This window comes from Hyaena hyaena, unplaced genomic scaffold, assembly GCF_003009895.1.
Source record: "Hyaena hyaena isolate Hyena2069 unplaced genomic scaffold, ASM300989v1 scaffold_138, whole genome shotgun sequence".
NCBI lineage: Eukaryota > Metazoa > Chordata > Mammalia > Carnivora > Hyaenidae > Hyaena > Hyaena hyaena.
Genome location: NW_024080770.1, coordinates 1712192 through 1734738, shown reverse-complemented (window position 1 = coordinate 1734738; position 22547 = coordinate 1712192). Strand labels below are relative to the sequence as shown.

At 48.3% G+C, this 22547-nt stretch overlaps 1 protein-coding gene across 1 annotated transcript; it reads right to left on the bottom strand.

Annotated features, from left to right (window-relative positions):
* Window positions 1-1011: 1011 nt before the first annotated feature.
* POMC (proopiomelanocortin) lies at window positions 1012-7689 on the bottom strand. Its single transcript, XM_039238355.1, has 3 exons — window positions 7610-7689; window positions 3907-4058; window positions 1012-1851 (listed from the first exon to the last, which is right to left on the bottom strand). Exons 2-3 carry the CDS (start codon window positions 4036-4038, stop codon window positions 1189-1191), a joined length of 795 nt encoding a protein of 264 aa, XP_039094286.1. The 5' UTR covers window positions 4039-4058; window positions 7610-7689; the 3' UTR covers window positions 1012-1188.
* Window positions 7690-22547: the final 14858 nt, after the last annotated feature.

Below are 22547 nucleotides of genomic sequence, written 5' to 3'. Positions count from 1 at the left end.
CCAGTAAGATAATCTATCACACAAGTCCTTTGCATGGGCCCTTTTCATAGGCCCTGTGTAGGCGCGTGCACAGGCCCCCTCCCACTCCAAAGATTAGGTGATCAGCATAAGACCTCCTGCTTTTCTAAGGAAAGACCTTGTCTGGAACAATCCTTTCTTTTGCTAGTAACTTTCTTGCCCAACCCTCCTTCCTATAATAACCTTCCATCTTGTGGTACCTGGGAGGTTCAGTCAGTCAAGCATCCAGCTCCTGATTTCTGCTCAGATCATAATCTCCCTGTTTGTGAGATCTAGTCTCTAGGCAAGCTCCGTGCAGGCAGCGGAACCTGATTGGGATTCTCTCTCTCTCCCTGTCTCCCTCTTCCCCCTCCCTGGCTCATACTCTCAAAATTAATAAAAATAAAAGCAAAAAATTCAAAAACCTTCCATCCTATATAATTCCCCTAAGCTTTGCTCTACATACTAGACAGGATGCTACCAGACTCATGAATCACTTAATAAAAGCAATGAGGGGGCGCCTGGGTGTCTTAGTCGGTTAAGCGTCCGACTTTCGCTTAGCTAATGATCTCGCCGTTCGTGGGTTCGAGCCCCGCGTTGGGCTCTGTGCTGACGGCCAGCTCAGAGCCTGGAGCCTGCTTCAGGTTCTGTGTCTCCCTCTCTCTCTGACCCTCCCCTGCTCACGCTGTCTCTCTCTCTCTCTCTCCTAGAAATAAAAATATTTAAAAAAAAAATAATAAAAGCAATGAGACCTTCAGATTTACTTAGTGTTTGTTCTTTAATAGAGGGGAGCTGGGGAGACCCCGCACCCTTCCCTTTAAGACCAACCGCGGGGGGTCGGGGGGGCAGTGAGCATTTTCTTTTCATTCCCACTATGACCTATAAAATGTACTACCACGTGGCCACACGGCAACCACTGTTTCTCCTATATATATATATATATATGTATTTTTTTGATGGATTATGTATTTTTATTTCATTCACCCAATGGACATTCAAAGTCAGAGTCAGATGTGAAACTTGAAAGGTTTTATTTCCTAACTACAGACAGCTTTCAGAGGCTGACTATCAGGGGCTCTCACTGCCTGAGCGAGTAGCACACCCAGGCTGGGAGGCCGCAGGAGGAGGCAGGGGCGGAGAGGGGGCCTTCGGGTCCACTTCTGGGAAGAGAAGCCTCTGGCCCGCTGCGCGTCACTGGCCCTTCTTGTGGGCGTTCTTGATGATGGCGTTTTTGAACAGCGTCACCAGAGGCGTCTGGCTCTTCTCCGAGGTCATGAAGCCGCCGTAGCGCTTGTCCTTGGGCGGGCTGCCCCAGCGAAAGTGCTCCATCTTATAGGGCCCTTCGTCCTTCTTCTCGGCCACCTGGGCCTCTGCCGCCAGGCCGTACTCCAGGCCGTACTCCAGGTCGGCCAAGGCCGCGGGGCCTTCGGGGCCGAGCACCGGCTCCGGCCGCTCCCCGGCCAGCTCCCTCTTGAACTCGAGGGGGAAGGTCTCAGCCGACTGGTCCTCGGCGCCATTGGGGTACACTTTCACGGGGCGTCGCTTCTTGCCCACGGGCTTGCCCCAGCGGAAGTGCTCCATGGAGTAGGAGCGCTTGCCCTCGCGCAGGCCCAGCTCCTCGCCATCGCCGCGGGGCCCGGGGCCGCCCTCGGGCAGAGGGGCGCGGCCTTCGCCCGCCGCGACCTCTTCCTCACGCTTCTGGCCCGCGCTGCCATTGCGGCGGCCAAACCGGTCCCAGCGGAAGTGGCCCATGACGTACTTCCGGGGGTTCTCGGTCAGCGGCTGCTCGTCGCCGTTGCCAGGGAGCACGGGCGTCTCGGCCGAGAGGTCCGGCTTGCACGCCCGGATGCACGCCTGCGGGGAGGGCCGCGAGCGCGCGGGGTGGGGGTGGGGGGTTAGGGCCGCGCTGTCCTGCAGCCCGGCCCCCCCGCGCGGAGCCCGACGCCCTGGGCACGTGTGGTCCGGGAGCGGGATAAGGCTTGGGCAGCCGTGGCCTCCTGGCCAGGACCTGACCTCTCGGCGCCCATGGACAGCGGACTCGGCTGAGGCATCTCCTCTTTTGTCCCCTAGGCCCCTTGGCTCTTCTGCCTCACAGCCACAACCAATGCCCCATCCCGCTCTGTGGTTTACTTATCGCGAGCTTTTGTGAATAGGGTCGGCTCCTTACTATTCTATGCGTGATATATAGGAATTGATCAATAAATGGTAAATGGGTGGTAGTTATTGGCATTTAATGAATATTGAATAAATTGGTTCAGTTCGCATCTGGGAGGGGCATTGGGCTGAAAGTGGGGGTAGAATCTATTCAGGTGGGAGAAATCTGGCCTCCAGAGCCTGTGTTTTCAATAATGCCTCAACTTTAGCCCAGGAATCTGCAAGCCTAACTCATGCCCTACCCCAGCCATCTCCCTTGTACATGCCTCAAATATTTTCCCATGCCATCTGGCACTTTTTTGTGGGGTTTTTTCCCCTCAAGTCTTTTGAACAGATCCTGCACTTTCCCCAATCAGTGAGCTTTGGGAGGGAGTGGGTCACTTCCCTGTCACCTCATTCTGACTGGAGGGAGGGGTAAACAGCCAGGATTGTTTCCATTGCGTGGGTCATGGAGCCTATGTCTCTGCTCTCTGTAAGCATCTCTGGAGGATGGTACGCATTTGCTTGGGAAAATGACCTACAGGCTCCAGCCTTGAGTTTTCAGTTACATGGGACTGCAAAGGAGGAAACAGAATGATCCTGTCCACTCTGTCGAGTTGGGAATTTCATACTCCAGAATTACAAATTTAGAATTATGACACTGCAGAATATTAACAGTGGAAAGTAAAAACTATCTCACATTCCTCACCCCCTGAACGTATAACAAAGCAGGAGGCTCAGGGACATGAAAGGAGCTTGGTAAGTTTCCACAACTCCTCAGTGGCAGAGCCAGGGCTAGAACCCATGGGCTGTGACCATGGTCAGTGCTCCTTCTCTGGTGGGTTCTCAACGGGAGAGGCTGTGCAGTGGGTGTCTCCCATCAAGAGTCTCTTGGGTCTCTCTCTGAACTAGGACTCACAGACTTCCCTGGGGTTGCTCTATTTTATATTGTACATGCAACCAGCCCTGCGTTTTTTAGTTCTCTCTCTTCACCTTTACTAGCTCTCCATTAACAAAACACACTGAATGTAGTGATATATAGTCCACTCTCCCCAGGCAGGTGCTGGCAGCAGGGTCGAACTCAGTCACTGACACTAGCAATGTGTCTTTTAGTCCTTGACTTGGTATAATTTCTCATTTGTGCCTCCCAGTACACACACACACACACACACACACACACACACACACACACACACTTCCAGCCTGGCATAAAAGGCCTTTACATGCTTCTGGAAAGGTCGTGGAAGATCAGTCCTCCAGAAGAATCATGAGACATCTAGCACAAGTCAGAGAACAATGGCACCTGGGTTTTCCTTCTCCCTCTGGAGATGATTTGCAGTACTACCAAGCTGCCTTTGTAGTTAATAGTAGATTAAAAGGGAATGAAAATGGCATGTGACACAAGGTTATTTAAAAAGGAATAAAAAGTCTAAAAGAATAGAATAAAACAGTAGAGGGAACAATGATTATTACTGTTACTATCACTGTTATTATTTTAATGGTGATATCTCTAAATAGCTTAAATGGAATGGGGTCTTTATATAAGAAGACAGGGTAGTAAGATAAGTAGAAATTGTGGAGCAGACCCATCTTCCCAAATCTGCTTCTTCCCCTCCTTGGCTCAATTCTGACTTCAGTCCCCTGCCCTGCGCTGAGTTACCCATATCTCTGGGAATGAATTTCTCCTTCCCCTGCCCCCTTTCTTTTGTGCTTTCCCAGTCCCCACCCCAGTCCCATCTGATGCCCAAACCAAGATGGCGGCCATAGCCCACATACCAGCAGGTTACTTTCCGTGGTGAGGTCCTGACACTGGCTGCTCTCCAGGCACCAGCCACTCACTTCCATGGAGGCCTGAAGCAGCAAGGCCAGCAGTAGGGCCCCTGGGTGGCTGCAGCACGATCTCGGCATCTTCCAGGCAGGCTGAGGCTCTGCAGAGGCAAATAAGATTGGTGGGACCCCCTACAAGGAGCAGAACAATGTTGGCCACTGACCAGGAAGGACTGTGAGCCAATATTAACAACACATTCACTTGTGGAGCTCAAGGCTTTTTGAGGACAGGAGCAGTTCAAGGAGAAGTTTGGTATGAGTTGTGGTGGAGAGGAGGGGAGCAGGGCCTGGGTAATCTATGTGCAGTTTCCCCCTTTGTCTCCAATTAAAATCAGATCCCAAAGGAGGTTAGGGCTGGAAGCTATTTTAGAGATCATTTGGTCCGGCCCTTTATTTGAGAGATGAGGAAAGGGAGGACCAGAGAGAGATAATAATTTGGGTGTTCATGACAAGGCAAGGCTAAGTTCTCCTGTTTCCCTGAACTTTAATACTTCACCATCTTCATGAAACCCCAGTTCCAACATGCCAGATTCAAGGAGTAACTTGGGAAAGACAAAGGAATTCTGAAATTCCTGCTCAAGATGGTCTATTCCCCTCCTCCTCTACCAGGATCCTATTATTCTTCAGATGTGGTTTCCTAAAAATAATAGGTTTGCATAAAGGCAAATAAAACCTCTGGCCAATTTGGCCAAAACTTCAGCTTACCTAATCTGATGTTTTGTGCACAAATCACTGAGATGGTCACTATTTCTTAGATTCCTGCAGCTTTGAGGTTTATTATTAAAGCAGACTCCCATTCTTTTAAAACTGGCTCATTTTCTGAATATGCTACATATCAGAACTTGTCTTGTTCTCAGAGCCTCTCAGATGTAGTCTGAAATAGGTGACTTGAAGATGCTATAAATGTAGAAGGGAAGAAGATAGACACACAAAGCAGAAGGGAACTACCCACCCCCCATCGTGAGCACCCACCAAAGACACTTTCGGAGAAGTCAGAAAGTACCTGGGCAGATGCTGAAGTCAAGAGGTCAGGAGGCAGTAAAGAGAAGAGCAGTAAAGCCCCCTTTTGCCCCCTGTGCCCAACACTTTCACCAGCCCTCCAGCTCTGCCACTACATGTCCCCGCCCCCCCACCCCTGCACCCAAATCAGCTTCCAGAGTTGACCCCAAGTTTTGTCACTAGCTCACCACCAACCCACAATCATTTTGGACTTCAGAAGATCTCTTCAAACAGCTGTAGAAAGAAACCTCGTTAAATGAGAAAAGTAATTCACATTAAGGTGTGGATGACTAATTTTCTTATCTCTCCTAATGGACATTTGCATTTTAAAAATGTTTGCCTAAAAGAAACCTCTCATTTGTGGAGGGGTGGCCAAGGTTGTTGTTGTTTTTTTTTTTTTTTAATAGAGAAAGTTTTGGAAATGAAAGTTCTCTCTGGCTCTCATTATCTACTTTAGAAAACCATTTCCTTTTCTTTGCCCCACCCCCATTCCTCTCCCCCAAATCTGAGCCAGCTCCGGGCTCCCTTCCTGAACGATTGCCAGGCACTACTGGAGTGTTTTCAGAGTAGCCATTAGATGGCGCTGGCAGCCAGTGAGCCGGTCCATCAGCACCTCAGGCCAAAGGGGCAACTGGGAGAGAATTGATCCGCCTTGGTGTCCAGTCTTGACCAGGAACATCTTGCTCCTGTTGTAGCATTTTGATGCTGTAGTTCAAAAATGGAGCCCAAAGTGGGTGGGCAAGACCATGTATATTAAATCTCTGAGACCACACAACACAGTGGGGTCAGAAATATGCCACGATTTATAAGAGAAGCAGAAAAATGTTAATTACAGGGGCACCTGGGTGGTTCAGTCAGTTGAGCATCTGACTTCAGCTCAGGTTATGATCTCACAGTTCATGGGTTCAAGCCCCACATTGGGATCTGTGCTGACAGCTCAGAGCCTGGATCCTGCTTCAGATTCTGTGTCTCCTTCTCTCTCTCTGCCCCTTTCTCTCTCTCTCAAAAATAAATATACATTAATTTTTTTAAAAAAAATTGTAATTACATATCACTATGGGCAAGTGTAGAATAACACATTTGTGAAGAAAGAAGTAAAATCATACAGATCTTGCAGTCCCCTCAACTAGACTTCAATTCTCAAGGTTGGTCATTCAGGATGATTTTCATTTTCTAAAAACTTACCTCATGATTTCAGGCCTACCTGAAAAGCCCCAGAGAGCATTTCTCTCTCTCTCGGACCCACTGGCTATCTGTGTTGTACAACATGGGAATATTCTCACTGCCCACCCTGTCAGAGTCCCATCCTACTGCTAAAAAGTTAGTTTCCTGAAAGCAATTTGTTTTCTTTCTACTTATGTGTATTTTCTGTTTTCTACAATGAACAAATATTACCTCATGTTATTTTTTTTACAAGCAGTAAAGCAATGGGGAGACATCAAATACTGTGCTTTTTGTAGGTAAGGAGAGTGGTATATATAATACAATAGTTGAAAGCCTTGGAAAAATAAATAGAAATTTGTAATTTACTAATATCGGCATTAACTTTTTAATTGAACTATACTTATTAGAATTTCATATGTGTAGATGAATGCTCTTTGAGCTAAACAAAGCGTTGTGTTTGTCAGTCTAAAACTGCACAGTGGTCATGCCCTTCTGTAAAGATTAGAAAAGCAGAGATGCAGAGTTTTCTCCTTTCACCATTATACACATGCATCAAGTCCCAAAACAAAGTGTCAACGGAATAGTAAACCATTCAATAAGGTGTAATCTGGGCATATCTTCACAATGGACAAAATAAATGCATGCTTGTACTTTCCTTGGCTGCTTCCAGCAATTCTGTGAGAACCACCACCTCCCCATTTATACATGAAGAATTTGGGGGATTCAAATTTCCTGCAGACTCTCCCTCTTTCACGGGAAACCTCCTTTGCCTGAGCCTCCATCAGCTCAAAGGGCTGCTTCCACCCTTCAGTCTGGGGTCTTCGGGCTGGGAGATTCACTCTGAGGTCCTATTGAGGGCACACATAGGGTGGTTCAGAACCTCGGACAGTTCCCACACGGGACCCGTCTTTTTAACCCCAGCTGGGTCTCCTAGAGGAGACCGTGTCTTGATCGGAGCTTAGCCACATTGTATGCGCTAAGGTGAGCAGGGAAAGGAGGATCAGGGGTCTGAATCCAAAGAAGACCGGAATGCAGAGAGTTTATTGTAACTTTTAGCCATTACTCTCCTGCTCCCATGCCCAACGTTAATTTGCGTTGCAGTGTATGGTATCTTTTAAGAAGTGACATCTACCCAAGAAAATCCGGGAGGAAGAGGAGCCAAAAGACCGGGCTTTCCCGAGATCTCCCCCAGAAGGTTGTAGGAGACTCAGGGGTCCTAGCAGCCCGACTCCCCGGAGAAGGCGCGGCAGCAGGCTCCTGGGAGGCACTGCTTTCCTCGTCGCAGCCGTTCGCCCAGCAGCCGAAGGCTGGCCCCCTCTTTGGGCGGCTTCCCACGCCGCACCTAGTACAGAAAGTTTTCAGGAAACTCAGGGCCGCAACGAACCTGGGGAGCCTCAAGTCAGCGATCGGAGCCGGGAGAGAGCATCCCGAGGCCCCGGGGCCGGGGGCTCCGGGGTAAGAGGTAGGCTCTGCGCCGCTGCGCCCTTACCTGTAGTGGAGAGGCTGCGCTCTGGGCGACTCCCGCTGCGCCGGGCTCCTCGGCCTCGCTAGGTCACTTTTCTTCCGTCCTTTCTCCTCGCTCGCCGCCGCCTGGCCTGGGTCGCTCTCCTCCGTCCTTATATACCTGCGGGGCTCGCCCGGGTGGGCAACCGACGTGAACTTCCTGGCAGCGTAACCAGCAACTCCCCCGACCATGAGAAGGGGGGCCATGGGGCGCTGGAGGGGGGATTCTAGGTAGGGGCTAGCGCAAGAGCAGATGTGCCCGGAAAGGGGGCTGGATCTCTGCCCCCGGAGGCTGGAATTAACACTGTTCCGCTGAAGGGCGCACCTGGCAGCCATCAGGAAAGAACTTAATTAAGGATGGTGTTAGGTCTCCAGGTAGGACGAGCAGGCGGCTTAGCACCCAGGTGTGGGGCAGGCCTGGAGCACCTGCTGAGGTCGTTGAGGAGACGGTGAAGTTGCTTGTGAACGTGCTTGGACTAGCATCTGCCTCGTTCGCATTTGGAGGTAAATATCACCGCAAAGGGGAGCTACGTCTGTAATGCCTCAGATTTCCCCATCCTTTGGAAACTGCAGTGAAGATGTCATGGGGAATCACAATCCCTCTGTTCCAGGTTAGGGGTGCGGGTGGGAGGTGGGGGGAGTAGTGGAAAGGCGCAGGGGCTCGAGGGGGGAGCAGAGAAGGTCAGGAGTCACTCACCTGAGGCCCAGGAGCCACTCACCCCTTCTTGGGGGTGCAAAGTCAAGTTGCACTGCCCCTCCTGGGGCCTAGTCCAGAGCAGGCTCCCTCCTGTGCCCCAAACCCCCAAGGAAAAGGTGCTGTTAACCTTTGAGTATTAATGGGAAGCAGGAAGCAGCTGCTCTATAAAGAGCAGCTGAAGTACTTTCCCGGTGGCCTCTACCTTAACCTGGAGTAAAGAAGTAGAAAAAACTAAGAATCATGGGGTGAGAGGAGTGTTGGAACTAAACAGAACTTCAAATCAAGGCGCTTGTTTTTGGTTTTTTTTTTTAATTCTTATATTTTTCAAGGTGCTTGTTTTAATCTGCCAATCACAGGAGCTTTCTTTATTCCCAGTCAGATGTTCTTTCGGACTCCAACATTCCCTTAAGAAATTCTGATTGGTGACATTGGCTTTGTATTCCACAAACCTTCCCTTCTGGGCACAGGAAAAATGTAAGCTCCTAAACTGTAAGCACTGAACTTTTCTCAGCTGGCCTCGCTCACCCTCTTTCCAGGGTCGTCTCCCACCTGTCCATCCTGCATCCTGGCCCTTCAATCATCCACAACATCCTCATTCCCATGAACACGACTTTCTCAAGCCCGCATGTCTTTGTCCATGCCACTCCCACAACTGGAACATCCTTCCCCTCTCCACCCACCCAGGAAAATTAGACTTTCCTGCATTAAGATTTAGCTTATCAATTGTCACCTGTTCTCTGCAGCCTGACTTGGTTAATTGTGCTACCTGGGGGCATGAAACATGGCTTTCTCTGTTCTCCTAAGAATCCCATTCCCGTCCCATGTGTACACATAGCCCTCATTGCTGGAGCAAATTCCATGCTGTCTTCCATCTTCCCTCTTCCACCCACGCCTGCCTCGCTACCACCGGGCTTGTGAGTACTCTAAATCAGATTGTGATTTTACCTTATTTGTATTACTTTTATAATACAATAAAAGGCAAGCTGGTGGTAGCAGAAAAGCCAGACCAAGAAAAGTTCAGAATGACCCAGCTTCTGTCCTCCTTTGTTAGCCGAGTTCTTAATTACATGTAGCAGAACTGAAAGACCACCGAATCGCATATAGAATCACTGGGCAGATTGGGGAACCAGGATCCAAAAGAGGGCAAGGGACGAAAGCTGGCCAGAATCAAGACCCAAATCAGGCTGTTGATTAGATCCAATTAGAAAGGAAACCAGATCGCTACTGAAGTGAAGGTTGCTGTTCCCACTTTGGCAGATGCCACCAGGAAGGATTGACCGTTGCCCTTGCTGCGTTAGCACTTGCGTCTCTTTGAAAGCCTAGAACAGGTCATTTTGATTGATTGAGATGATAATGTGATTTTTCTCCTTTACTGAGATAATGTGGTGAATTACACTGTTGACTTTTAGTGTTACACCAACCACTTATTCCTGGATTGAGCCTAATTTGATTATGCTGTGTTACCTTTACACAGCACTGGGTTCAATTTGCTAATATTTTCTTTAAGATGTTTTATCTGTGTTTATGAGATTGGCCTGTAATTTTCCTTTCTTGCAGAATTCTTGTCAGATTTTGGTATCAAAATTAAGCTGTCCTCATAAAGCAAGCTGGAACTCTCTACCCTCCACTCTTTTTTATAGTTTGGTACAAGTGGCATTCGATGGTGTTTATCTCTTCCCTAAATGTTTGAGATAACTCATCAGTAAAACCATGTTTGTTTGGGGCACCTGGGTGGCTTAGTCGGTTAAGCGTCTGACTTTCGCTTAGGTCATGATCTCGTGGTTCGTGGGTTCGAGCCCCGCGTCGGGCTCTGTGCTGACTGCCAGCTCAGAGCCTGGAGCCTGTTTCAGAGTCTGTCACTCCCTCTCTCTCTGACCTCCCCCTGCTCACGCTGTCTCTCTCTCTCTCTCTCCTAGAAATAAATAAAACATTAAAAAAAAAACACCATGTTTGTTTGTTGAATGGCTTTGAATTACAGATTCAATTACTTGAATAACACTATTCTAATCATCGATTTCTTGTGTCAGTTTTAGCAAGATGCCTACTTCTAGAAATTTATCCATTTCATCTAAATTTTTAAATGTATCGGCTTAAAATTTTTTCCTTATATTTTCTTTTTATCTTCCCAGCATCTATGGAATCTGTAATTATGGTCCCCTTTTAGCTCTAATGTTGGTAATTTATGTCATCTCTTTTTTGTCCGGACTAGTTTCTTAGTTTATCAATTTTATTAGTGTTTTTCAGGAATTAATTTTAGTTTCATTTATTTTTGCTATGATTTGTTCACTTTTATCTATTTCTGAAATTTCTATGTTATTATTTTTTGCTTTCTAATTCCTAATTTGTTGTTCTTCTTATCCTCTTGAGTTGGACATTAAATGAATGCTTTTACTTAGGTAATTAATATTCAACCTTTATTCTTTTTGATGTATGTTTATGGCTATAAATTTCTTTTAAAGTGTGGCTTTAGTTTCATCCCACAAGCTTTGCTATGTTGTATTTCTATTGTCATTTAGTTTAAAATATCTCATTATTTTCATTGAGATGCCTGAATTAACCTATGGGTTACCAAAAAGTGTTCTGCCTAACCTCCAAACATTGGGGATTTTCTAGTTATGTTCTGAAACTAATGTTTAGCCTAATTCACCTGTGGTCAAAGGCCATGCTCTATTTTATTTCAGTCCTTTGAAATAAGGCGGTGTGGGGAGAGCTGCTTAATAGATGAACATATCCCACTTTTATTAATGTTTCATAGGCATTTCAAAAGAATATATATTTTATGGTTGCTTAAATATCCTATATACTTTCCTTTTTTATTTTTTAATTTTAAGTAATCTCTACACCCAACATAGGGCTTGAATTCATGACTGCAAGATCAAGAGTCACATGCTCTACCAACTGAGCCAGCCAGGTGCCCCTCTATATCCTTTCAAATTATTTGTCTTCTTATTTTATTAGTTACTGATAGAAGTATGATTTTTAAATCTTCCCATTATTTTTTGTGAATTTAGCTTCTCCCTTTAGTCCTGACATAAAAACAACTTCCTAAAAATCAAATGGTGAATGTGGGGCAGTGGTAGAGGGTAATATAGGATCACAGATAAAGAGAGCAGAAAGGTACTGGAGCATGGTTACATGCGATGGGAATGGTCCAGTGGTGAGGGGGAAATTGAGAGGGGAAAACCAAATAATCCAAGTCTTCTACTAATCCAAGTATTAGTAAAAATGAGATCCAGAGGAAGAACCTGACCTTCGAACAGTGGACAGTCTTCCTCTTCCACAACAGTGGTGAAGGAGAAGGAGGCATAGACACAAGTAGACTTGTAGGATAAGCCATATGGGAAGATGAGTGGACTTCTCTCTGAACCAAAGCCTTTACCTTTCAACCCAACATTTCCTGGGAATTATCCTAAGGAAATTACCTAACAGTTACACTAAATACTGCTCAAGACTATTCATACGACATTGTTTATAGTAGCAATAAAATAAAATAAACTGAACATCTATAATCGGGTATATTATAAAAATTATGGCAAAGCCATGTGATGAAATACTTTGAAGCTATTCAAAACAATGTAGATGTTTATTTCTAGACATAAAAAGTGACTACTATGTGTTGTTAAGTGGAGGAAGTATAATAAGATATAGATGCAAATAGAGAAAAAGATAGGAATTGAGATAAAGATTAAGATATATCGAAGTGTCAGTAGTGGTTGTTCTGGTTATCTAACGCTATACTACAAACCACTGTCAAAACTTAGTGGTTTAAAACAGCACTCATTTTGCTCATAAATCTGCAGTATGATCAGCAGCCGCCAGCATGTCCCTGCCCCACTTGGCATCAGCTTGGGTAGCTTGAAGCCTGGCATCTATAATTACTGAAGCCACCCCTTCACATGACTGGTTCCTGGGCTGGAAAGACTCAAATATCTGGGGTCAAGAATAGTTGGGGCCCCTCAGACACTCCTTCCTGTCTCTGTGTAGTCTTGCCGTGGGGTCTCTCGCATGTGGCTGCTTTGGGGGCCTGGACTTACACAAGGCTCGCTCCTCCCGAACAGGCATCTGGAGGTGGTTTGCTCTGCTAGGTAGAGGCAGTGGGTGATCAGCAAGGGTTCCCCAGAGAAGCAAATGCTGATTTGGGCTGAGTCTTGATGCCAAGATGAAGAAAGGAAAGGTGATCAGACAGAGGGAACAGCATGTGCAAAGGGCTTAAGGCAGAAGAAATTTGGATATGTTTCTGGCATGCTGGGTGCATGTAGCAGAGGGAGAGAGAGAATACTGGAAACAGTCAGAAGCATGGGGGAGGAAGTAGTGGACCATTTATGGACTGAGTCAGAAGAGCACTAGGACCAGATTTCTGTGGCAGTGAGGAGGGTAATCAGAGGGGACGGAGCCCGGATACAGCAAGGGATGATCAGAAGTCCAGTGCTCTGCTCCCAGGCCTGCAGACCAGTCCAGCCAGAAGTGGGAGCAGCGAGGGGGCAGATGAGGCAAAGGCAAGTTCATGAAGCACAAAGAGAGGCATCCGTGTGGGGGAGGGGGTCATGGACTCGTCCCTGTCTACGGTTGCTGTGGCTTCACGGACAGACACTGTGGTGCTGCGGTTTCGCAGCTCCGAAACCAGACTCCCTGATCCTAACCCCACTCAACCACTGCCGAGCTGTGTGACTCTGAGCAAATCCCCACCTTCTCTGTTCTTAGTTGTCCCATCTGTGACATGAGGGAATGGTTACACGAAGCCAAGTGGCTGTCATGTGGACAAAATAAGGTAATAGGTGTAAAGATCTTAGAGCAGAGCCTGGCTGCTAACTAGCCCTTCGGAGTGCTAGCCCTTATCCTTAGTGTCATAGAGTGCTGGCCCCAGGAGAGCCCAGCCTGGAGTGGAAGGAAGAGTGGGAGGAGCGAGGGGACAAGCAAGAAGACAGGGAAAGAAGGCAGGAGCCGACAGGGGGTCTCTGGACTGGGTAGATGAGGGCTCCTTGAGAGACTTTGAGTGTGAGGACCCTGGGGCTGAGGTGACGCACCCACACCTGGCTGTGGGCTCAGGGCCAGGGCTGCTCTCGTCATCCTAGCTTTTCACCTTTGAGGGTTTAATTGAAAAAGCAATGTCACCAGGGTGTGAGTGCGTTACAAAGACAGGTGCAGAGGTGACCTCCAGGGGAAGGCAACAAGGATGTGTGGCTGGGGGCCCGACACGGGAGGGGTGCATGAGGAGGGTGGCTTCGCCCTCAGCCTCCAGGCACTGGAGCCAGGCAATGGGGGACATTTCCCTGGGGGAAGAGGAGCCTCCCAGAGGGAAGCCAGGGCGCTGCCAGGCTCGAGGCGGACCCGCCTTATGCCGCAGAGAGGAGGACCCCTTATACAGCAAGGTGGATGGGGTGACCAGGGTCGGGGGCTCTGGGTCTGCTTCCCTTCCCCACCCAGGAGTAGAGGAGGGAAGGGAGGGCAAAGAGTAGGGGGAGAGAGTGGGAGGGTCATTAAAGAGTCATGGTCAGTCCTTAGGCTCTGGCTGGATGCAGGGTTTGCCAGGGGGAGAATTTGGGCAGGATTCACGGTGGGGCCCGGGGTGGGCGGGCTGGGAGTGGGGACAAGCTGACACGTGCTGACTCTGAAGCAGCTATTGTCCAGTCTGCTCTCTGCCCCAACCCCGCGGTGTCCACCCAGTGCTTACTCAGAGGCCACCAGGTGCAGTGGGGAAGGAGCTGCTTCTATCACTCATTCACTCAACAAACGGCTATTGACCCTCACGTGGGCCTGGACAGACCTCCCCTGTGGTGAATTCAGCTCTAGGGAAACTGAAAATAATGTAGTCAATATTAACCTGAAAAATAGACACTGCCGGGGTGTCTGGGTGGCTCAGTTGGTTGAGCGTCCAACTTCGGCTCAGGTCATGATCTCATGATTCAAGGGTTTGAGCCCTGTGTCAGGCTCTGTGCTGACAGATCAGAGAGTGGAGCCTGCTTTGGATTCTGTGTGTCCCTCGCTCTTTGCCCCTCCCCCTTTTGCACTCTATCTCTCTCTCTCAAAAATAAATATTTAAAAAAATAGACACTGCCTGGGGTGCCTGGGTGGCTCAGTTGGTTAAAGTTCCAACTTCAGCTCAGGTCATGATCTCATGGTTCATGAGTTCGAGTCCCACATCAGGCTCTGGGCTGACAGTGTGGAACCTCTCAGGACTCTCTTTCTCCCCCCCCCCCCCGCCCCTCCCCGACTTGCTCATGCTCTCTCTCTCAAAAATAAATAAATAAACTTAAAAAAAATAGACACTGCCAGTTATTTTACCAGCAAAATATGGGCTTATTCAGAGGAGAATTGCAATCCAGGACACACAAGCTACAGCAAAACTATAGGCAAGTCTGAGGAATATAGGAGAGGCATGCTTTTTAAGGAGAATAGGGGTAAGTTTACACTGGAATAAACTGTGAGTTTGAAGCATGGCTTTTCACTGGTAGCACTGTTGCCCTGGGTGATGAGGAAAGCTTCCCTTCCTCCAGCTGGAGTAGTAGAGGAGTATCCATGTGCAAGGTCAAGTCTAGGTAAGGTCAAGTCCATCTCCTCCTGTCTCCAATTGACCACAGGTGCTAGGGTGTGAGAGCTCCCCCTGCAGAAAGCACCCGACTCCATTGTAGTGAGGTTTCCCATTACTAATTTTCACATCAATAAGTAGTTAAAAACTGTGATAAGTACAACGTGAAACTGAGTGGGAGCGGGGAGGGAAAAGCTTCTTAGCAGAAGCAACAGAGTGTGCAAAGGCCCTGGGTCAGAGAAGATAAGAGAGTTCCAGGAGCTGCTGGAATGGGAGGAAGGGGAGGGGAGCCACCCTTGGAATGGAGGGACGTGAGGGAACAGGTCTTGAGGGCTATGATGTTCATTAGATGATGACTTAGATTTTATGCCAAAAAAAGAGGGAAACCAGTGCTGGGTTTTAATCAAGGGAGTAACGGCATTCACTAGAGTTCCTGTAAGAGACGGCTCTGGCTGTTGTCTGCAGAATCAACCAGACGTCAAACAGCCAACAGCTTCTTTTCAGGGTCTGACTCAACAGGATTTGGGGCAGATGTGGGAGTGAAGCAAAGGGAGAGTTTAAAGAAGTTTCCGGATTCTGGCTTAAGCAGCTGGATAGTGAGTGGGTGAGAGCGTTCAGAGATATGGGGGAAGGCTAAGGGGCTTGGAGGAGGTTTGAAGGAGGAAACCATGAGCTCCTTGAACTTAGGCAAGTCACTTCTCTGAATTTCCCTGGGGAGGCTCAAAGCCCCTCGCATAGTGCTGCAGAGGGATTCTTGCAGGACCGCCCAGCAGGTTTGAGAATGCTAACCACCCTTAGACTCTGGTCAATTGAAACACTAATTAAGAATTTCTCCAAGTGGAGCCTGGTGGGGCTTAGGGGGCAGAGCTAACCTCCGAAAAGGGACCCTGAAACCTGGAGCACAGCAGAGGAGAACGTCCCTGGTGCCCCATGGCCCAGGGGATGGGGGAGGGTCCTGGTGCCCTCCCCCCTCCCAGCCCCGGCCCTTTTCACAGAGCTTCCCATTCAGCCCCGCAGCTGGGCCACTTTGCTGGCCTTCAGTATGACCCCAAGGGCAAAGAGGAATCAATTTGTGCAGAGAATTGGAATGAAAGCGATTTCAATTGACCTTTGAATGGGGTTTTAATTTGCTTTATTACAGCCAAAGGGGCCTCATGAAGAGCCCCTTGAGACTGCTTTTATCCACTAATGCGTGCATTAGTGCAGCAGCCTGGGGCTGTCTGGGTGGGGGTGGGGGGTGGAGGGGTGGGCAGAGGGGGAAAGGCCTGAGCTGCCCAGGAGCCAGAGTGTGCCCCTCCCAGGGACTGGTGTGCAGCCCCTCAGAGCCCAAGGCAGGATCAAAAGTGGAGGAAGAAGCAGTGGAAGGTTCTAGACCCAGCTCAGCTATCGATCGGCACGCCTCAAGACCTGGGCCAGCACCTCTGGGACAGTCTCCTCTGAACAGTGGCAGAGAGGGGACTTGTGGAGGAGAGGGCCCCTCAGTCCCATTCAGGCCCCATGTTCTGTGGTTTTAAGCTCACATCTCCTGTCAAATGCTGTGGTAGAAATAACTAGTTTTATAGAATGTGGCCTCAAATGGGGACAGCAGAGCCTGCTGGGCTAAGGAACAAAGCCCTGCCCCTCCTCTTCATAGGCTGCTCTCCTGCCCTCCCTGTTTTTCTTGAAATTTCTGCTCTATGGCCAGTCAGATCTCAGTTCTCTTCTCCCCAAATTCCAGAGGAAGCCAAGGGGGGAGCTTGATGAATTTCCTTCTCTTCTCAGGGCAGAGCTCTGCAGGCAGCTCCCTGGGGGTGCAGGTGGCCTACAGAAGGCCAGCCCCAAAGCAAAGAGCCCCCTGGAATTGCTTTTCCACACAGGGCCAATGTCAGGGCCCCCAGGTAGGACAGAGGCCTATGAATTCATACTTACAGCCCCACGTTAGAAATGTCACCCACTCTGTACGCAGGCACGTGACCACGTGGAGCCATGTGTATGTTCTTTCAAAACCACTCCCTTCTAATCCCTTTGCAATCTCTGGACTTCCCAGGGGCGCCCGGGTGGCTCAGTCAGTCAAGCATCCGACTTAGACTCAGGTCATGGTCTCCCGGTTTGTGGATTTGAGTCCCACATCAGGCTCTGCGGTCAGCACAGAACATGCTTTGGATCCTCTGTCTCTGTCTCTCTCTCTCTGCCCCTCCCCCACATGTGTGCGCGCGCACACACTTGCACATGCAGGCCCGCATACTCTCTCAGAAATGAAGGAACATTTAAAAAAAAAAAAAACAACAAAGTGGACTTCCTGGAGGTGGAGGTCTTAATGAAGATGTCACAGACATTAAGGGCACACCAAGCTCTCCTACTGATGTCCACGCAGCAGGCACCAGCAGCCACCATTCTGATGCAGTGACGGTCATAATGGTCCTTTTGTGGAGAAATGCCTTTGTTGGGCCTCTGACATGACAGCTGCTTTTCCAGAAGAATGCAGAGTTCTCTAACCAGGAGTTGAAGTCAGGAAAGTGACTTGGTGGCCAGGAAGGACACTGATAATGCACATCCATTAGCGCATCACAGGAGAGGCATTCAGAAGCCTGGAATTGTCCTCCTCCCTCCAGATCCAACAATGGCTGCTGTGGAGGGGCTTGAAGTGGCCTTTTTACAGGCACTTAGCTCGGCCTTCTCCCTGAGCCCCACCCGCTGGTGTTCATCTTCCATTTCATAACCTGCTCAAAGGAATGGAGGCCCAGAGAGCCCATGCCATGCCCTCAAGTCCCATTGCCCTGGAAGAGTGACGCCAGCCTTGGGCAGTGCTGGTGCACCATGACCTGACCTGCCATAGCTTGAAGAGGCCAGTGTTCTGCACATGTGTTGGGGGGTGAGAGGTGACTGATGTGAGCAGGGCAAGGACATCTGGAAGGTGGTTTGATTTTGGTTGTTAAAAAACTGCCTAAATCTTTATGTCCAGATGAAAGTGATGCCCTGGGGGCACCTGGGTAACTTAGTCGGTTAAGCTTTGGCTCAGGTCATGATCTCATGGCTCATGAGTTCAAGCCCTGCATTGGGCTCTCTGCTGTCAGGGCAGAGCCCAGTTCAGATCTTCTGTCTCCCTCTGCCCGTTCAGAGCCCGTGCACACACACTCTCTCTCTCTCTCTTTCTCAAAAAATAAATAAAAACATTAAAAAACATTGTGCTAATTGAAAGGCAGACACGAAAGGCTACATACTGTGTGATTCCATTGACGTGCAATGGCAAGAACATGCGAATGCATCCAGACAGGAAGTAGGGTAGCCGTTGCCTAGAAGGTGTTGGGTAAAATGGGGTTCTTTATAGAGTGACGAAAATCTTCTAAACTCGTGGTGATGATTGCACAGCTCTGTGACTATAATAAAAGCCATTTTATTGTACACTTTAAATGACTGAATTGTGAATTATATCTCAATAATGCTGTTACTTAAAAGGGGGTAGTCTTTTGAGAGACAAAGACGCAGCTACAGAGAAAGGCATGTGTTGAATCTTTCTATGTAACAAAATAGGAGGGGATTCTGCAGGTGTGAAGCTGTGTGAACCACCCTGACTTACCATCCCTTTGTGTAAGAACCACCCCCCCCCACCGCCGTCTGTCTGTCTTTCCTCCTGTGTCTTTGCTGTGTGTCTCCTCATTCAAAACACTTCACTTCTGACATTTCTGATCACCAGATGTGTGGGGTTTTCTCCCCACATCAAGGAATTCTCCACAACACCAAGTGGGTGTCCTACGATTTCACTCAATTCTCACACTATCTACCTGGAGATTGAGTCAGATCCCACAGGCTAAGCGCTCATTCCGGAAGCTTTCCCCCACCCCACTTCAGATGCCAATCGCACATTGCAGGTACCCCGGTTACCCACGACTTCTGTCTGATTGACCCTTTCCTCGGGTTGGGTTAATTTGCTAGTGCGGCACACAGAACTCAGGGGAACATGCTTATGGTTTATTCGAGGGTATGGTAGAGGAGACAGCTGAACAGAAGGCAATAAGTATAAAATAGAATAAGGTCTCTGACTGCCTGTGGGTATTAGGGAAAAATAACACAATACCGCTCAAAACTGAAAAATTAACTGATAGATGTTTATTTCTGTTTACAGAAGTAAAATCCTGAGTAGCATATTAGTGGGTAAGAGAGGGAGAGAAGTAGTTCATGGTTAATGTCAATATGACTTCTCCTGGGAAACCAAGAGACTAATCGGATTCCCTAAATAGAGAGATAATGAAGGTATTACATAATAAAAGTGTTCATCAGTGATAATCACTGAACAATAATATACAACTTGTTAAACACCACAGAATAAGAAAACATAGTCCATCTAGTGAAAACCTCTATTTGGTACGTATAACATACCGTGTGAATTGAAGGAGCATGTGAAATACAAAGCAATATGACAAACCGGGACCCTATAAAGCATATTCATATATGTAAATGGACTTGAATCATCTATAAAGAAAAATTATTTTTAGATAGGTTTAAAAAATTGAGTTAAGTGCTATATAAAGAAACATACACATGGGGTACCTGGGTGGCTCAGTCAGTTAGGCATCTGACTCCTGATTTCAGCTTAAAGTCACGATCTCAGGGTTCATGAGACTGAGTCCGGCATCAGGCTCTGGGCTGACAACGCAGAACCTGCTTCAGATTCTCTCTCTTCTCTCTCTACCCTTCCCTAATTCCGGCGCTCACACTCCCTCTCTGAAAATAAATAAGTAAACATTTAAAAAGAAAGAAATATACATGAAACTACAAACAGTGGGGAGAGCATCATTTTGGAAGAAAATTTATAAAAAATTATGGTGTATTCATAGAAGAAAATATCACTTGAAAAAAAAACAAACTACCGATACAACGACATGGATAAATCTCAAACACTGGGTAAAAGAAGTTGGGAGCACTCATACTGTATGGTTCTGTTTGTATCAAGTTCCCCAGCAGGCAAAATTCATCTAGGGTGAAAGAGGTCCCTTGAGTGTTGACCCTGGCGAAGGCGAGAAGGGCTGGCCAGGAAGAGACTTGAGGGAACTTTGAGTCAGGGAAATGTTCTATGCCTTGATGGGCTGTGGATTACACAGCTGTATGCACTTGTCAGAGGTGAACAAAAGGTATACTTACCGAGCGTACAGGTCACAGTAGGTAAATTATGCCCCAACTTGAAAGAGAAGGGAATTGTGGCCATGTTTTCCCTTGAAGGGTTACTGGATTCTTTTTTTTTTTTTAATGTTTTTATTTATTTCTGAGAGAGAGAGAGGCAGTGTGAGCAGGGGCAGAGAGAGAGGGAGACAGAATCGGAAGCAGGCTCCAGGCTCTGAGATGGCTGTCAGCACAGAGCCAGACACAGGGCTCGAACCCACGAACTGTGAGATCATGACCTGAGCTGAAGTCGGACGCTTAACCGACTGAGCCACCCAGGTGCCCCAAAGGGTCTCTGGATTCTTTAGCAGCCCCGACTGAGCAGGGCAGTGTCGTCCACATGTCCAGCCGCCAGAGCAGCACAGACTATCCACAGTTCTCTGGTCCCCAGGGCTGCAGGTGACCTGGCCTTGAGAACACTGGCCCCGAGGCGGTCATTGAGAGGAAACAAATGTTGCCTCTTCAGCCGAAGCCAGTGGGCAGAGGGAAGGTCTGCCAGGCTCTGACCTTCCCTAACAAAGCCGTGACCTCTTCTACCCTTCGAGCAGTTGCGGCCTGCATTCTGCAGCCTAAATAAAGAGAGGAAGGGAAGCGAGACTAGAATAAAAGGTGGTAGTCACATCTCCATCTCTTCCCTCTGCTTTTAAAAAGCTTGAGCTACAGCAAGGGGAAGTGGTTGCTGGGGACTGGGCTGAAGAGGCAGATTTCCCAGCTGGAGCTGCTGGGGAGACGAACCGGGGAGGGGAGAGGCTTTCAGAAGGGCACTGGCCCCGGCTGCATCAGCGCAGGCAGGGGAGTCATTGGCCTTTGTGCCCATGGCCTTCAGCCCAGGGCACTCACGGTGAAGTGGCTGGAAGACAAAGGCCCCGGAGCCCCATGGCTCTCTGCCGGCGTATGCTTTAGACACTAATGATGGCCAACCCCCCCGTAATGGGATGGGAAGGGCATGGTGGGGGGGGGGGTGGAGGAAGGGAGGAGGGAGGCTGGGGTAGGGTGCCTCTCACAGGTTCTCGGGGGGCCTGGGCTCTCTCCTCCACAACCAGCCTCCTCTGCTGCCCATTCAGGGGCCTGCCTGGCCCTCTAGAATGACAGACTCAAACCCCAAGGCCCACATGTGGCTGTCAGGGTTGTGCCCTTCAGAGTCAAGGGAGGGACAGGGATGCACACTGCCCAGGAATGCGGAGATTGGCTGGGGTGTGCGAACCAGAAGTGTCAGCGGGGGCCAGGGGGGCTGCCGCCAGCGTGAGCACCCAGAAGCCTCTCCCTCAGATTGATGGAATTAAGTTCCTCTATGTTGTGGCAAAATGTGTAGACAGGATGTGAAAAGATGTCTATGCTATTATTACATGATAACTGGCAGGCTGTAAGTCAGTATCTGTGGTGTGACCTCCATTTTGCTATTTTCAAAGACTGTATACAAGGAACTTTAAAACTCTGAGGGAAGGGTACTGTGTGTTAGCAATGCATACCTGGGGAATACTGGGAATTTTTCTCTTCTTTTCGCTTGTCTCTATTTGCCAAGCTTTCTAAAATAAGCATACGGGGGCGCCTGGGTGGCTGGGTCGGTTGAATGTATGACTTCGGCTTAGGTCATGATCTCATGGCTTGTGGGTTCAAGCCCCGCATCAGGCTCTGTGCTCACAGCTAGCTCACAGCCTGGAGGCTGCTTCGGATTCTGTGTCTCCCTCTCTGTCTGACCCTCCCCTACTCACACTGTCTCTCTCTCTCTCTCTGAGAAATAAATAAAACATTAAAAAAATAAATAAATAAATAAAATAAGCATATAGTCCTTCAGTAAGACAAAATTGTTATTAATAATAAATTTTAAGGGCTTCTGGCTGACTCAGTCAGGAGAGCATCCAACCCTTTAAAAAAATTTTTTTAACATTTACTTATTTTTGAGAGACAGAGAGCATGCATGTGAGTAGGGGAGGAGCAGAGAGAGAGGGAGACACAGAAACCGAAGCAGGCTCCAAGCTCCGAGCTGTCAGCACAGAGCCCAACACAATGCTCGAACCCATGAACCGCAAGATCATGACCTGAGCCGAAGTCAAGCACTAAACCAGCTGAGCCACCCAGGCGCCCCAACTCTTGATCTCAGTATCATGAATTTGAACCCCATACTGGGTGTAGAAATTACTTCTAAAAAATTTAAAAAAATTTTAATGACTAATAAGTCAATACAAGTCTCCCTCTCCCACATTCTTCCACAGTATCTAAAACTCCCACATCCCCAAGTAATCCCGTAGGTCAAGACTTTCCCTCTCTTTTTTTTTAAGTTTACTTATTTATTTTGAAAGAGACAGAAACAGTGTGCGTGGGGGAGGAGCAGAGAGAGAGGGAAACAGAGATTCTCAAGCAGGCTTCCCACTGTCTACACAGAGCCTGATGCGGGGCTCAGTCTGACAAAACTGCGAGACCATGACCTGAGCCAAAATCAAGAGTCAGACACTTAACCGGCTGAGCCACCAGGAGCTCTAAGACTTTGTCCCACGTCATCATACTTTTAGACTTTGACATGTAGCTTATCCACTAGAACCACTTTAATGAAAATGTGTCAGTTCC

What these genes read in the sequence shown, in the direction of transcription:
- POMC (XM_039238355.1), bottom strand. Translation starts at nt 4,038, where the DNA reads ATGCCGAGATCGTGCTGCAGCCACCCAGGGGCCCTACTGCTGGCCTTG. An exon ending in CCACGGAAAGTAACCTGCTG is followed by an intron (nt 1,852 to 3,906) that starts GTATGTGGGCTA and finishes CCCTCCCCGCAG; the next exon opens with GCGTGCATCCGGGCGTGCAA.